This window comes from Heloderma suspectum, chromosome Z (genome assembly GCF_057233095.1).
Source record: "Heloderma suspectum isolate Gila_16-S chromosome Z, 16-S_ref, whole genome shotgun sequence".
In the NCBI taxonomy this organism is placed as follows: domain Eukaryota; kingdom Metazoa; phylum Chordata; class Lepidosauria; order Squamata; family Helodermatidae; genus Heloderma; species Heloderma suspectum.
This window is the reverse complement of record NC_139476.1, coordinates 16151901-16169409: the sequence shown is the minus strand read 5'-3', so window position 1 is coordinate 16169409 and position 17509 is coordinate 16151901. Positions and strand designations below refer to the sequence as shown.

Genomic DNA, 17509 nt, shown 5'->3' with positions numbered 1-17509 from the left:
GTTCAGTCGTGCCCAACCCAATGGACGCCAGGCCTCCCTGTCCTCCGCTCTCTCCCAGAGCATGCTCAAGTTCATATTCACTGCATCGGTGATGCTATCTAGCCATCTCATCTTCTGCCGCCTCCTTCTCCTTTTGCCTGATGCTAATCAGAACCCAGCATACTGCTTCCGATGGCGGCCAGCCAGTTAAATTTGGAAGCCCACAAGCCGGTGTTTACTTTCCAGGATCTGGGTTCAAAGGTAGACTGTCCCTGATCCTGGAGGTCCCATTGTGCAGGAATCAGTAACAGCCATTGTTAAACTGACATCTCCCACAACATTGTCCAACTCCTTTTAAAAGGCTGTCTCAGCTAACAGCTGTTGCTGTGTTGTTATGCGGCAGCAAACTCAGCTTTTGTGTGATCCTTCGGGCTTGGGGGATGTCAGTGCAAAAATCACACACACTGAGCCAATTCACACATGGCGGCAGAACATGGGTTAATTAACAGGATTAATTGAGCCTCTATGTTTCCTGGTGGTTTGTTACTATATTTTTAGTTGGTATTTTAATTTCATTGCCATTGGTCACCTTGACACTCTCAGCAGAAAGGCAGACTGAAAATGTTTGTAATGAATAAATAAATAAAATAATTGATTTTAGTAAAATGAAGAAGAGAAAGAGAAAAACCCGGCTTGGTTTTGTTTAAAGCTGTACCTTGCAGGTCAAAATAGCATGCCTAATCCTTATCCGTTGCATCCTGTCCTTCCCATGAATGCAGCAAGAGATCCCATTTTATCCTTGCGACAATCCTGCAAGGTAGGTTAGGCTGGGGGACAGCGACGGCCTGGGACTAAGCAAGGATCTGAACCCAGGTCCCCTCCTGCAGGTCACCTACATCAGCTTTCGTCAAATGTGACTAGCATTATTTGATTTCCATAGAGATCCACATTTTACATCAGGGGCTGGCAGAATTTAGGCTTGCAGGATCTCTACCTTGATTTTTTAATTAACCTAAGATTTGCAGCAGCATGCGGTGGCGGCAAACCACTTCCAATCTGAATATGCAACCACTAATCAGCCTGATCGTAGGTTTCTCTGTGACATGCGAACCCAGACACTATGGGTTGTTTGTGGGTTAAACAACCCACAGTTAACCTAACAAATGACGCTAGGTTAATTTTGGGTTGTTTAACCCACCAACAACCCGGGTTCACTCGTCATGTGGCAAGACTGCATATTTAAATTGGAAGCAGTTTGCGCCCAGCATACGCCATAGCAAATCATAGGTTAATTAACCCATGATTTGCTGACGTTCTGTGCCAACTGGGTCACAGAAGAAATCTACACCGGGCTTAGCCCCCACATTAGAGTTCTCCCTGAGACTGAAAAAGCTGCCAGAAGAGGAGAGACCATGTCTCAAGATGCTGCAAAAATAGCTATTTTATTTAAAGCCCAATGCCTAGAAGCTTTTTTCCACATCTTGAGACGCGGTCTCTTCTCTTTTTGTAGTCTTTGCATCCCTTTGGGGGGATTTGTGTTCGTTGTTTGCCCAAGATTGAGTCAAGCAGCAGCTACAAGTCCAGCTACAATTTGGTAGGCTGGGGAAGAATCTTAACTAAATTTAGAAGGAGGATGGGAGGGCAGGGCGGGGCGGAGAGAGGTTTAAAAGCCTTCCCCAAAAGTGAGGGCTGCCTTCCACTCCGTTCAACATCCTAATACTCGCAGCTTGCAACTCGGAGGGGCTGTGAGAAAACCAAGCCCCGACAAGGAAACGCGGCTTCGCCCTGTGGCCGAAAGTTAAGCCCGCAGCTGAAAAAGGCACGTCAAACCATCAGCCCTCCTGGGGTAGAAAGACGCTCTCCTCTTCCGCCTCCCAAACCACTTTTGCCATAAATAAAAATAAGTGACCATGGCAATTCCAGATTGAGAGAGAGGCTAAGTAAGCAAATCTTCTCCGCTCCCAGCAGTGACTTAGTATAGACTCGACCCAACAGCTGTTCCAGAGGGGTTTAACACAGCTGCGTGTCTGTGCTCAAAACCCAGCAGCATGGGACAGCATTATTAAGCTGCCAAGTGGAGTCTCCAATATGCCAGAAACTTGACCACAGTTGCCCACTGCCAGGGAAGAAAAGTGGCAAGGAACTGTTAAAAGCCATCACCGCAATCCTGTTAAGCTCAGGAGCTAATGCAAATGTCTGTGACACTCCGAATGCATCTTTCCGGTTCAGCCTGAAGAGACCTGTGCAGTTCCAAAGCCTGCACACTTAAACAGCAACAGAAGTTGAAATCCAAATGGAGCCTCTATGTTTCCTGGTGGTTTGTTACTATATTTTTAGTTGGTATTTTAATTTCATTGCCATTGGTCACCTTGGGCATTCTCAGCAGAAAGGCAGACTGAAAACTTTTGTAATGAATAAATAAATAAAATAATTTATTTTAGTAAAATGAAGAAGAGAGAGAGAAAAACCCGGCTTGGTTTTGTTTAAAGTTGTATCTTGCAGGTCAAAATAGCATGCCTAATCCAGCACGCCTAATCCTTATCCGTTGCATCCTGTCCTTCCCATGAATGCAGCAAGAGATCCCATTTTATCCTTGCGACAATCCTGCAAGGTAGGTTAGGCTGGGAGACAGCGATGGCCTGGGACTAAGCAAGGATCTGAACCCATGTCCCCTCCCGCAGGTCAATAGCTGTTTGCCTACATCAGCTTTCGTCAAATGTGACTAGCATTATTTGATTTCCGTAGAGATCCACATTTTACATGAAGGGCTGGCAGAATTTAAGCTTGCAGGATCTCTACCTTGATTTTTTCCTCTGCAGGACCCCAAGTCCCACCAACCGGAGGCAGGTGCAAAAGACTTACTACAGGAACCTGTTTTGAGTGCCAGAATCAAATGGAGGTTGCAATCCTGCCACACAAAAATACACTCCCGGTTACCCCAAACTTCCTTCATTTGAACAACATAATTTAGGGTAGCAGGATGTTTTTTTTTGGGGGGGGAGTCATTTTCTTGCTGTTCTTGTTGAACAATTGGGAGCCAGAAATCCTTGCTGATCTACTCAAATGACCCAGAAGTCCATCCAAATCTGCCTTCTGCCCACCCCTGCTTTACAACACAGTTTCGGCATCAAAGGAGGCTCACACCAACACCCTCCGTGCACAGTGTACATCTACGACATCTCACAGGGCTGAGGATAAAACGGGGAATAGCCCAGCACCCCATGAAAGATCAGGATGAAACGAGAAATTGAGAGAGCAAGCTGACGACAAGAAAAGCAAATCTTTAGGAACTGGATTTTTAAAGACATTCAGACGCAAGGAATGGAGTCTTGAGGGTCGTGGCTGAAGGGTCGGGCGAAGTTGGGGTCAGGATCGTTTTCAAATCCTGCCTCATATTAACCCCACAGCCGTTTCCTGGCTAATCCCCTTTAACATCTGCTGCACACCAAGCACAATGGACTGACGCCGTGCTCCGAAATGCACGTTGGCAACCCAGGGTCGAAAACAGACGGGGGGCATTTGGCTGTTGTTTGGGTGCCGGGAAGCTGGGCAAAAACAAGGGGGAATGGTAAAGCTGAATGATGGCAGCTTCTCGTATGTCTGTTCAGGGATGAAAAACTTTTCCTAACCCCGGGCCGCTTGGATAACACATCAGAAAACTACACAAACCCACTGTGTTTGCTGCGTTTTCTTCAGAACAAGAAGATGGGACTGTCAAAAATAGCTCAGCCTGCAAATGGGTTTTTGTTTGTAAGAACCTTGTTTGTTTGTTTTCTTCAAACCTGTCATGGCAAAAGGACCACTTCGACCCTCACCCCTTCTTCTTTAAAAGTTTGATGTACTTGCCCATATCCGACAGGGCGCCTGAGTTCAGCAGATGCTTTCGCCATGCCAAGGAAGTGAGGAATGTCATGAAGTCGGGAGAAAGTCAGCGAAGTACACTGAACTTTGGACATTGGAACAGCAAGACGCAGTCTCCCCCCCACACCTTTTAAAAAGTCCCTCTCCCACTTCAAATAGAAAGAGGGATCTGTGTGCATGTGTGTGTCTCTGTGTGAGTGTGTCTCTGTGTGACTGTGTGTGTGTGTGTGTGTGTGTGTGTGTGTCTCTGTGTGAATGCATGTATAAAAATGCCAATACACATTTTTTTTTAAAAAAAGAGGAATGTTACCCCACCAAGAAGAGGAGCTAACGTTACCTTGAAGAGAGACGCATACTTGAGCCAAAACTGCACTTGGGACATATTAAGCTGGCATGCGAGGCTGGGCGAGGCGAGGCGGTCTCTGGCGAAGGGGCCAAGCGGAGTTTTTCAGCACCCAGGGGCGAGAAGTCTTGCCTCATGACAGCAGGCGTGTCGGCAGGCAGCAAGAGAGGGGCATGGAGACGTAAGAATGGGCACTGGATTTGAGAAAGAGCGAGAGGGAGAGAGAGAGGGGGGGGGAAGACTGAGGGGGGGGAGAAGAGGAGTGGGAGGAGGGTGGCAAAGCAGGGAGGTTGGGAGAAAGCCGGTCTCCCCGCCCCACCCCCAGAGCTCTCCTTTGCGATAAAAGTGTGTAGCGATTGGTTTAGTCATGAAGAGGAGGGCACACGTTTCCTCTAAGTCCAGCCCGGCTGACTTTCAGGAAACGAAGCCTGCCTGGTAAGTCAGTGAAATTACTGGCAATGAGGGCAGAATTACTGTATGTCGTGTAATTTAAACCACAGAGCCACTGTAAACAAAGAGCAGATATGCACTGGAGGGCTCGGGTTCGAGAGCTGACTCCTCTCTCCCCAGTGACCCCTCCCCTTTAGCTTCAAGAAAAGGGGAAAAGAAGTTTCATTTGTTGTTCAAAGTTAGTTTTTCCTCCTTTTTTCAGTGGGTCGGGTGAACCGAACTAAAGGCTAAATTTAAAACAGGGTTCCCAAGGGTTGTCATAAAACCTCACTTTAAAAAAGGAACCAGTGAGGTTTCCGTTCCAACCCAAACAGCTGCTAGAAGAACAATGTTCTTCTCTTCTAAAGATCGTATCACACGACCAACACTCATCTCTAGAAAGCCAGACGGAACCTGAACCGAACGGCGTTCCCCGCTCCAAACCGTAACCAAAGTGTCACTTCTAAACACCTCCGCTGAACCAGAATAAATAACTTTTTTTTAAGTGTCAAGATATTGGTTTGTGTGAAAAGGGTTCCGATAAAAAAAAGGGACACTCAGTGGCCCAGGCAGAATGAATCATGAACATGTAAGAACAAATATCTGGGAGGGTTCAACTTTAGTGGGGGGATGAGCTACATCTCAGGTTTGTCAAAGGTTTTGGCCTCTTAGAGAAGATCTCTTAGATCTTCCCCAACTGGGTGCCCTCCAGAAGTTTTGGGCTTCAACTTCCATCAGCCTCAGCCAGCATGGCCAAGGGTCGAGAATGCTGGGAGTTGTAGTCCCAAACACCTGGAGAGCCCCAGGTTGTGGAAAAGTGGTCGTAAAAAGTTGGGACGAAATAGCAGGACCTAAGACTTGGATTCCTGCACTAAGCAGGGGGTTGGACTCGATGGTCTTATGGGCCCCTTCCAACCCTATGATTCTATGATTCTAAGACGGCTGTTCTTACAGGTTAGACGATACCATCAGCTATCATTAAACAGCACAAACTTGTTCTCATGACAATGCTGGTTTAATACTGGTTCGTTTCATTTCGAGGCTGCTTCACGTCGCTTTGGAGGAGGGCTGCAGCTCAGTGGGAGATCACCGACTTTGCATGCCAAAGGTCCCAGGTTCAATCCCCAGGTAGGGCTGAGAGAAACGGCCTGGAGCACGAGAGGGCAACCTTTCTGGGCCCATCTGACAGTTTGAAAAAGAGTCATGGGTGCCACAGCAAAGGGCCACAGACGGCACAGCCAATCACAACATGTCGGGAGCATGCCTCCCTCCGCGCCCTTGGATTCTGATCTTTCTTGTCCGAGATGGAACGATACAGACTTGAATTGAGGTGGGGAAAAGGGTGTCCTGCCAAAAAATGACTGTGTGGGGGGGGGAGCCTACGCATCACCAAGGACCCTGCTGCCCCAAGGGTCCTCAGTGGGGGTGGGCTTCCCCCACCTCAAACCATTTTTTGGCAGGGGGCTCCCCGCCCCCAACCTCTATTCAAGTCAGTGGAACGCTCTCTCTCCAAGGGTTCAGGCGCTGCCTTGCTGAGCCCTGCGCTGGGGAGCCACTACCAGTCAGTGACCGAGATCGGCACGTCAGTGAGCAGGAGCACGCGTGCTCCCAGCCGCCCACACGCTCCCTCTGAGCTAAACAACCCAGGGATGGAGCACGGCCTGTGACAGCCAAGTGCAGAATTGTGGCTTGTTGGGGAAAGAACAACCCAGACGTGGACGCCGTGGTTTGTTCTGGGGAGACAAGAACAGAGAGGGAGAGTGTTAAGGAACAAGCTCAACTAGGTTGGTGACTGAAATCACGGAGCCGTAGCCAGCCTTCCTCCACCTGGCGTGGGGGTGTGGTTTACAACTCCCATCTTCCCCAGCCACCATGCCTATTGGTAGTTCGGCCTGTCTGGAAGGTGCTGGATTGGGGAAAAGCCATTCTGTAGCTTCATGATTTCAGCCGGCAACCTTGTTTTTTACTTATTACTAGGGCTACTGTTCTGCGGGACACCATCACGATCTCCGGCCTGGCTCAAATGACAGCTTGGCTCAAGACAGAGAACGCTGTCCTTCTGGGAGCACGCGAACACATGGGGGTGAAAATCTGCTGGTGACTTGCTAAAAGAGGAACAGCAGGGGCTGCACAGCTCAGTGGGTAGAGCGCATGGTTTTGCATGCGGGATGTACAGCCCCTGGCGTCGCCAGTTAAAAAAGGATCTGGTGGCAGGAGACCGGAAAGAGCGTTCTGTCTCTGAGACCCCGGAAAGCCACCTCCCCTCAGAGTAGGCCATCCTGGCGTAGAGAGGCAAACCGGGGGGGGGGGGGAATTCTGCCATCTTTAATCTCAGGTGTCCAAACCATCAGAATTGCCCAGGGATGAAAAAGGCTCTCTGTGCATACTCAGAAGTGCCTTGCCACACTACAAAGCACCTCACCATTCCCATAATCAGCCCCATGCATGACAATCGGCCAATGAGAGCGCACCACCACAATGTGCTGTCACGTCAAAGAGAAGCGTGAGGCGGCCCAAGCCAATACCAGCCAGGCCCGTGCCAAGAGCTGGCATTTGAGTACCTAGAAGGGTGGATTGGGCGGGGGCGGGGGGATTCTAGGAAGCACTCCTGGATTGCCAAGAAAGGGGTGAAGGAACAGAATCCGGGGCAATTGGTCCAACAGGCTCTTTTGCAGGGGACACATCGCGCTGCCCAAGCTAAGGGCACCCAAGGCAGACACTCTGCCTGAAATGCTACCATGCCGATATGCTCCACCTGGCTGAATGCAGACCACAGTCTGGTGGAGGCATTCCTGGGCATTTCTCAGAGGCTGCCTGACATTACCTGACAGAGCGCCTCTCCCAACATGAAGCTACCCGTACACTATGCTCAACATCTAAGGCCCTCCTCCGGCTGCCAACTCCAAGAGAAGCTTGGAAGACGGCGACAAGGGAGAGGGCCTTCTCGGTGGTGATCCCAAAAACTGGAATGGTCTCCCCGACTAGGCCCGCCTGACACCAACGTTGTCATCTTCTTAGTGCCAGGTAAGACCTTTCTCTTCTCCCAGGCATTTGGCAGCATATGATAAGTTTTAATCGGTCCTGGAATGGCTTATGGTTATCTGCTTTGAGATTGCTTGTTTGAAGTCGTTTTAGATATATGTTCTCGTGTCTATTGTCCGTTCGTATCTTTTTTATGGAATTGGCTTTAAAATCTGTATGTTGTATTTTTAAATGTTTTAAATCTTTGTAAACCGCCCAGAGAGCTTTGGCTGTTGGGCAGTATAGAAATGTAATAAAATTAATAAATAAATAAATAAATTACAGTGCCCCAATCTGGACGTTACTAAAACACACGTGACCAAGATCAGATCAGACATCTCCGGGAATGGACGGAGCTGGCACAGAAGCCGAAGCGGATATAAAACAATCCTAGTTATCATCGCATATTCAGAAGCCACACTGGGTCGGGGCGCAACCTGCCCGCCCTCCACCGGCTGTGCAACCGTCGCAAAAAGGCTCACATTCATCCAGCGGTTGTTCACAGCTGTTCACTGGTGCCCAACTCAGCAGCTGTTTGGAAGCAGCAAGGGAGGCATGTGCCAAACCTGAGCAAGGCGCCCTCCCAAACTGGACTTTGGCAAAACTGCTCCCTGGAAGAGCAGCACTCCTGAGCTGAGCCTTTCCCAGATGGCTAGAGAGAGCTCAGGAAACCCCAGGGGCAGTTTTTTGTGCTGCTACCGCATACGCGGGCCTGCCTGCACTGGCAGTTTTATTTTTCTCTCTCGAAATCTAGCGTTGGCCGAAGTTACTATCAGCCGAGTGTGAGCTCTTGATGTAAACGAATGGGGATTAGTCACAATGAGGCAAACAGTAGGTACCCAAAAACAAGGCCATGGTTACCGCCGATAACACCCTGCTCTGCGTATTTAATTAAGAACTGCTACCCCACTTTTCCCTTCAAAACTGAATCAAAAGCGGCAAACCACAGATACGATTAAAAAAAAACACGAAGGGGAAAAGAACAGGAAATATCAAGAGTGATAGATATTGAAACACACAGCCACGTCCAAATGATAAAAGTCAGCAAAGCATCAGTCCGGAAGAGGGTGGGAGGGATTATCCATTCACTGCAGGAAAAGAATGGAGGACAAGATGTGCTGGACCAGACCAAGGGTCTGTCTAGTCCAGCGTTCTGTTCCCACAGTGGCCAATCAACTGCCTGTGGAAGTCCACAAGCAGGAGACGGGTGCAACAGGCCCATCCCACTAGGGATGGCAGAGAATTCCGCCACGGATCTCGGTGAGGCCGAATGCCAGTGCATTCGGCCCCCCAAAATCTGTGGCGGAACGGCCTGCCCCCCCCGCCACCCCCGCAGATCCCCCCCAGGACGAGACTTACCTGGGGCGGATCTTCTAGGCGGCGGCGGCTCCGGCAGCAGCGGCTGCAGTGGCTGGTCTTCCAACCGGCTGCCGCCACCGCCATTTGCAGACTTGTAGTTTTTTGTTTTGTTTTTTCAAGACATGATAGGCTATGTAAAGATTTACGTAGCCTATCATGGCTGGGTAAAAAAAAACACCGCGTACTCAAATGGTGGCGGCTAGGGCCGCCACCATTTGCGTTCCTTATTTTTGGTGTCTTAGTCTACGTAAATATTTACGTAGACTAAGACGGCAAAAATAAGCGGAACGCAAATAGCGTAGCGGGCGCTATTTGCGTCCCTTTTTGATTTGCCGTTTTAGCCTACATAAATATTTACGTAGGCTAAAATGGCGAATCAAAAAGGGATGCAAATAGCGCCCGCTACGCTATTTGCGTTCCCCTTTATTTTCGCCGTCATAGTCTACGTAAATATTTACGTAGACTAAGATGGCCAAAAATAAGGAACGCAAATGGCGGTGGCCATAGCCGCCGCCATCTGCATACGCGGTTTTGTTTGTTTTTTTACCCAGAGCCCTCCGCAGCCGGAAATCCGGCTGTGGACGGCTCTGGCCTGGGCCTGGCCGGCTGCTCTGTGGAGCCGCCGCGGAGCACAGCCGGCCATCGAGGATTCCGGGGGGGAGGAACGGAGCACCTCCCCCCCATCGAGGATTCCGGGGGGAGGGACGGAATGCCTCCCCCCCCATAAACATAATCCGCGGAAAGGTAAGTACGTTTCGTACATCCCTACCTCCCACCCATGTTCCCCAGCAACTGGTGTACACAGGCATACTCCCTCTGATACTGGAGGTGGCATATAGCCATGAGGACTAGTAGCTACTGATAGCCTTCTCTTCCCTGATTGCACCAGCCAGTTCCAAAGTTCTCTTCTGATGAGACAGGCTTATATTAGGCACCAGGGGGAGGGCTCCTGTTCTGCAAGATTGGTCCCACAAGCAAAAAGGTCCTGCTCCTCATGAGAGCCACCAGAAAGCAATTAAAGCACCCTGATGCTGAACAGAGCAGACCAGAGGGGTTATACATGGGAAAGCCTGATCATTAAGGGATCCAGGTTCTACACCATTTAGGGCTTCAAATGCTCCTTCTGAATGGCTGTCACACAGGAAACCGAGCACACTTGTTCTCTGTTGCTCCAGAGGGCAGGAGTAGAACCAACGGGCAGAAGTTGCAGGGAAATGTTAAGAAAACTTTCCTAACAGCGAGAGCTGTACAGCAGCAGCAGCACAGACTGACTTGGGTGGGGGTGAGTTCTCCTTCACTGGAGGTATTTGAGCAGCGGCTGGATGGCCATCTGCCAGGGATGCTGTTGTTGAGTCTGGCATTAAGCAAGGGGGTGGACTAGATGACCTCCAAGATCCCTTCCAACTCAATGATTCGAGGACCTTAAATGGAGCCCAGGAACAAGTTCACCAGTGCACACCGAACACTGCCACCCCAATATGCTCTAACCGGCCAACCGCAGACCACAGTCTGGTGGTGGCATTCCTGGGCAGTTCTCAGAGGCTGCCTCACGTTCCAGTACTCCAATCTGGACGTTACTAAAGCATGCATGACCATGACCAGATGAGACGTCTCCAGGAATGGATGCAGCCGGCACAGAAGCCAAAGCAGATAAAACAACGATCCTGGTTACCATCGCACATCCGAAAGCAACACTGGGGCGGGGCGCAACTCGCCCTCCCTCCACCGGCTGTGTAACCACCACAGAAAGGCTCACATGCATCCAGCGGCTGTTTGTGGTAGTTCACTGGTGCCCGACTCAGTGGCAGTTGGCACGGTCACCCTATGGGATCCGCACGTGGCTTAGCTGCAATTACATCTGTTCAATTGTTCATCCCGTCTTTTAGGGCCAAGCTCTTGCGAGGCCACTTAAGCACAGGGGCAGGCAGAAGGTCGCTCTCCAGATGTCTGGGATGTACAACTCCCAGAAGGCCCCAGCATGGCCAAGGGGAAGGGCTGCTGGGAACGGAAGTCCAAAACGTCTGGAGATCTCCTTTCTGCCCACCCCCAACTTACAACATCCAACGCAACAATCTTCTCCAACCTGGAGCCCTCTGGATGCCTTGGACTACAACTCCCATCAGCCTCAGCCAGCATGGCCCATGGGCAATGGCCATGCTCGATGGGAGGGATGGGACTTGCAGTCTAACACGTCTCGAGGGGTCTGGGTTGGCAGTGAAAACTTAGCTGTGTCCTCCTAGGCAGCGATCAATGACTAGAGTGGCTGTTGTTAATGCACTGGAGGGAGCCTCCACTGAGAAGGCCCTGCTACAAGCGCCCATGGATGTTTCCTCCCCTAAAAGTAAGGGAACTTTGAGCAGACATGCCCAAGGCAATCTCAGGAAAGAGGAAGGCAGATACCAGAGGAAGACTGCCCAGATCATTCAGGAGTATGGTTTAGCAGCCTGAGAGTTGGAGATAGGGTGGTTTTCCTCCCCCGCCCCCACCTCCCTGGTTCAAAGATCAGCAGCTGATGTGATTATTGTCTTAAATGCCTGAAGACGAGCTTTACCTGTAAGGCACTTGTTTTCCTTGGAACGGTACCAGAGCCATAACAGGAAAATTAATCGAGCCTTAAATGCTACTAGGTAATTGGTTACACACCGTCAAATCCACCTCCATCACCTGCCTCTTCGTTTCCAGTGCCAAAGCAATAAATACATCTGGATTCCATACCCCAATGTCATGCCCCCAAAGGAAGTGATAAGATGAAACAAACGTTCCTATACACATGGCTGCTCCCTGCTTGTGACATAGCAGGCAAGGAGGTGGCTGTTTGCCTGGGGCGAGTTAAGAACAGGTTGCAGGCGACTAAGGACGGAAGCTTTGCTGAAATTGATTCATTCCCTCCCTTCCCTTTTAGGCCAGAAAGAACCCAAAAAGTTGGGGCCAGCTGGAAATGCATTTTTGCAGGCAGTAAATTTTGTGGGCTTGTTTGTAATGCTGATCCTTTGTCCCCCACACAAGCGAGGAAGATGAAAAGCCGACATATCAAAACAGAGGAGTGCAAATGTATTTCCAAAACAAGAATCGCAAAACAACATCACTAATTGCCCTTTCCCAAAGATTCAGAAAAAAAAAATTGGCTGGCTTTACCACCACCCATACCATGAGAAATCCCTAAGGCAGGGGAGATGGTGTACTATATATGGTGAACACTGCCTCTTCTTCCACCAAAACAAATAAAATTCTACCACATCAAAACTAGGAGCAGTCGAATTGCACGGCAGCTCACAGCTTGGCCCCACAGTCCATAATACAAATATTCCTTTCCGTTACCTTCTCTAGGACTGCCAAACGAAGAAAGGAGAGGGATCTTTCGTGGGGGCAGGGGGGGACTCACAACGCTGCAAAGACAACACGCTTCAACACTAATCGCAGTCGCGAAGGAACACGGCCTGGCTCTCACCTGAGGAAAATCGCCATTTTTGGGTAAGAAATCAGTGAGGCCCGAAGATGCATAGCTGGGATCCGGGAACTGCAGCCCATTGATGGAACTCGTGTAGAAATCACAGGGGGTATTAAAATATTGCCTGTAAAAGGGAGGGAGGGAGGGAGGGGACAAGAGAAACAGAAGGATGAATTTGGAGACACCATAAGAAAGGCATTCCCACCCCAAAAGTCAGTGCAAAATAAGAACTTATGGACTGCCACACTGGATGAGATCACACACTCCATCAGTACACCAGAAGAGCCCTGCTGGATCAGACCCAGGGTACCTCTAGTCCAGCATTCTGTTCACACAGTGGGCAACCAGCTGCCCACAAGCAGGTCAGCAGTGAAACGGCACCCTCCGCCCACATTCCCCAGCAATTGGTTCTCCCAACATCCCAATGCTGTCCTTTGTCCAAGGACATCTTCAAACAGCCTTCCTCGACATGGTGTCCTCGGGATGCCTTGGACTGCAACTCCCATGAGCCCCAGCCAAGTTGGCTGCACTGGCTGGGTGCTCATGGGAGTTGTAGTCTAACAAGTCCAGGAGCAGGGCACCAGGATGTAGCAGACTGTCTTAAAAAGAGATCAGCAGGGAGTGCAACTAAATGTTGCAGCGCAGCATGACCCTGTTCAAGCCTCCAGTCATGACCTGGAACCTTGAACAGTCGTGACCTCCCGTCCCAGTTGTGACCTTTCCTCTCCCCCAGTCGTGACCTCCCCCTAGTCGTGACCTTTCCTCCCCCAACAGACAACATCCACGGCTACTAAGCAGTCGTCTCATTAGGCTGTTTGGGGGGTTTTCCGGTATGTCTGCAAATGCTGACATTCCCCTGAGCTTGCTGTAACCCCCTCCTGCACAGATCATGCTGTTTTGGCTCCGTAAGGATCGGAACACGCACAGCAGCGGCAACTCATGCACGTGACCTCACCCACCAGATGAGTCCCAAAACAGACTCCATGCATATATGTTGCATATGATCAAGCAATTCAGCATTTGTAAAACAGGTGCATTCTTTTTGAGAGCCTTTAAAAGCCAAGCTAGGGGGAAGAAATGCCCAGTTGACAGATGAAAGTTACACCGGTGAAATGTAATGCGCAAAATATTTCTACTGCTCTCCCAGGGGTAGGCAGCTTGGCGCCTTCCAGATGTTTGGGGACTACAACTCCCATCAGCCTCAGCCAGCACACCCAATGGACAGAGATTGGGGAAGTGGTAGTCCCAAACACCTGGCAGCCACCAGGTCACCTACCTCTGGAGTTAGCCTAACACCAACCTAGATCTAGGTAGACAGGGAGTAAGCACCCTTTAAAATAACCACAGGTGTAATCCTATGCATTTTTAGACAGCAAAATTGTCCTACAACTCCATGTCCCTCAGCCAGCACAGCTTATCAAATTTGCAGAGGACACAAGATTGGGCAGGACAGCTAATACCCTGGAAGACTGAAACAACATTCAAAGTGACCTTGATAGGCTGGAGCACTGGGCTGAAAAAACAGAATGAAATTTAATCAGAATCAATGCCAAGTTCTACACCTATGAAAAAGAAAACAAATGCATAGTTCCAAGATGGGGGAGACTTGGCTCACCAATATAATGAGAAGGATCTCGGAATTGCTGTAGATCACAAGCTGAATACGAGCTCACAACGTGATGTGACTGCAAAAAAGGCAAATGCCATTTTGGGCTGCATTAATAGAAGTATAGCTTCCAAGTCACGTAAAGTCCTAGTTCCCCTCTACTCAGCACTGGTTAGGCCTCATCTGGGGTACTGTGTCCAGCTCTGGGCACCACACTTTAAGAAGGACACAGACAAACTGGAAAAGGTTCAGAGGGGGGCAACGAAGATGATCACGGGACTGGAAACCAAGCCCTATGAAGAGAGACTGAAAGAACTGGGCATGTTTAGCCTTGAGAAGAGAAGACTGAGGGGAGACAGGATAGCACTCTCCAAGTACTGGAAAGGTTGTCACAGAGAGGAAGGCCAGGGTCTCTCCATCATCTCAGAGTGCAGGACACGGAATCATGGGCTCAAGTTACAGAAGCCAGATTCCGGCTGAACATCAGGAAAAACTTCCTGACTGTTGGAGCAAGACGACGATGGAACCCATTGCCTGGGGAGATAGTGGGCTCTCCCACACTGGAGGCATACAAGACGAGGCTGGACAGCCATCTGCCAGGGATGTTTTGACTTGGATTCCGAGCAGGGGGTTGGACTAGATAGTCTTGCAGACCCGTTCCAACCCTACTATTCTATGCTTCTATGAGTTGTAGGACTTTTTTTCCTATCTAAAAATGCATAGGATTCTGCCCTTGAGGAGTTAATCTTTGAAGGAAAACCTGAGCTTGGAAATACTTCCTTTGTTGATTAAGACATGCCTCCCTCCTTTTAAAGCACGAAAAGAAATGCTCTATTTATAGGTTAATATAGCCCTTTTTAAAGTTGCTTGGCTCTTCCCTGTCTCCCTAAACGGCTGCAAAGCTTCCTAGTGGCAACGGTGAGGACCAGTGACTTGGCGAGTCCGCCTTAAAAAAAAAAATCATGTCAGCCAACCAGCAATCCTTCACCCCATGGTGGGCACCTGGAACAAGTGCTTGTGTTTTCGGGATGGGGAGGCAGATAGAAAGAAATATGCGCTCTCCCCACTCTGGAAACGTGAGGTTGAAATCATGAGACAAGAGAGAGCTCCACTCTGCCCCACTCGGAGCAGCTTCTACACCTCGCTGTTCTTGCGCACGCGTTCTCTGGTTTTCATTTTACTATCAAAGCCTCGGCCCTGGGAGCCTCCCACACAGCTTTGGGCAAATGGCTTCATCATCTTTCCAGTAAATCGGACCAACACCGTGACACCGGGCCTCGCAGAGAGGAAGCTGTCAAAGTCCTCCAGAAAAGTGGCAGTGTGTGGGGACCCCTGCAGGACACTTGGGGGATTCCCTGGGACATGCCATGGGTCCGCTCAGACTCGTCCAGACGGTCAGCCAGGGGCTCGCCCCCCAACTTGAAGAAAATTAAAAAGAAGCTACAAGGATGCCTTTATTGGAACACTTTTTACTACCCCACTCTTTGGCTGGAAAAGATCCCATGAGATCACGCACTTGTGATCGTAAGACACGTTTGAGTGCCGTTTCCTTGGTACAAATCAATCCATCGGTCAATCAGTTGTTGGTTACAAAGGAAACAGGGGAGGGGGAGGAAAGGGGGAGGGGGAGAAAACTTGGCCACAACTTCTCGAAGTTACAACTTTCGTATTGCGACCAGCTGGATCGGAAACGGCGGAGGGAGAGAAGGAGCCCAATGGAGCGAGTCTCGCCGCTTCTCCCTCCGCCACAGCCGGGCATTTTTGGTTGAGGGGTCTCCTGCCTTTGGGACGATCAGAGTGGAATGAAGGCGCATACCTCGCCAAAATCTCAATGGCAGGTGCCTTTTTTGAGAGGTTGAAGGAAGGGCCAGGTAGTAGAGAGAGTGGTGCACAGCACGTACTTAAGGTCCCAGGTTCAATCTGGGAACTTAGACTGAACCTGGGACAGCATCTCTGCTTAGAAAGGAGCAGGGGATAAGACCCTTTTCTTTGCCCAAGACTGCAGACAGCCACTGCCCGGCAGAGCAGGTAACATCAGACTAGAAGGATGGATAGTTTGACCTGGCATGAGGAAGCTTCCTATTTCAATCAGCCCTTTATTCAGAACCATGAGGACTAGAAGCTTACTTTGAGCCAAAAGACCAGGGCTCAGTGGTACAGCCTGTTTTTGAATCAATCCCCGGGTATAAGGAAGCCCCCCATTTTATTAGGAGGGTGGTAGAGCCTCTGTTTTGCATGCCAAAGGCCCTAGGTTCAATCCCCGGGTATAAGGCAGCTCCCAATTTTATTAGGAGGGTGGTAGAGCCCCCACTCAGCATGCAAAAAAGGTCTGTATTTCAGTCCCTGCTGTCTCCAGTGGAACAGGATCTGGGAACAGGCGATGGAAAAGCAACAGATCCATCCCTTAAACTGGCACAGCTGAATCCTAGATCGCAGGGGGTCTGGGGAGGGAGGGGGATAGTTCAGCGTGGAGATGCAAACCCACCCGCAAAAAAAGAGAAAAGCGTGGCAATACATTATCAGCCACCGCTGGATTTGAGTGAGGCTGGGTGAGAACGGCCACGGAGAGGGGAGGAGAGTGGGGGGCTGTGAATCGATAAGCCCTGTCTACCATCTGCTACTCAATATGCGCTAAGAAAAGAGGGAGAGGGAGAGAGGGAGAAAAGAACTTCTGTTAACACCTCCCAGGAGGATTGAGAAAATAGAATTTACAGGAATACCCTTGGAAAAAAAAAGAAAGAAAAGAACACCCTGTTCCAAGTATGGACGTCTTCGGCAAGAGTGCAGAAGGCTGCTGCGTTTGCTGCAGTTCCCACCTCCTGCTGAATATGGGCGTGGGGAGGAGAGCGCCCACCAGGGTGTAGAATCATAGAAGAGCAGGGTTGGAAGGGGCCTATAAGACCATCGAGTCCAACCTCCTGCTCAATGCAGGAATCCAAGGCAAAGCATCCCTATAGAATCATAGAACAGTAGGGTTGGAAGGGGCCTGTAAGACCATCTAGTCCAACTCCCTGCTCAATCCAGGAATCCAAATCAAAGCATCCCTGACAAATGGCATACATCATGCGTGTGCTGCTTCTGCGTGCCCTAACACAGACGCACTCCCCTGCCACCCCCGGTCACAAAACATCCTTGGAAAGGTGTCAAAGCGCTCCAGAGATTTCGAAGAGGGGACAGGGTCACCAGGCAGAGTGATGCTTTTGCACAGGGCTGGGCAGAAGGGCGATTGGAAACGAGACTGGCGAGGAATTCCGACTCCCGAGAGATTATGGGCTGATTGATTGATTATACTTACATACCACTTGTTATAATAAAATCTCTAAGCGGTTTAGATATAAATATTCAATACCGCTATTGAAACACACTCTCAAAAGCAACACGAAGAAAGGTCCTATGGAGAAGCGTCACGATTCATTGCAGTTCATCGCAAGCCACAGAAAGCCTGGGTGAATCCATGCATTTC

At 49.8% G+C, this 17509-nt stretch overlaps 1 protein-coding gene across 3 annotated transcripts in view; it reads right to left on the bottom strand.

Moving 5' to 3' along the window:
• Positions 1 to 17509, bottom strand: part of SBNO2 (strawberry notch homolog 2) — a 116543-nt gene that overhangs the window by 60344 nt on the left and 38690 nt on the right. For 2 of the 3 annotated variants that reach the window (XM_084825941.1, XM_084825939.1), the window contains exon 4: positions 12441 to 12564. In XM_084825941.1, the coding sequence (XP_084682067.1) occupies positions 12441 to 12564 (124 nt within the window). Of the gene's footprint in view, positions 1 to 4177; positions 4305 to 12440; positions 12565 to 17509 lie in introns of those variants that run through there. The other variant, XM_084825940.1, reaches the window with a different exon arrangement.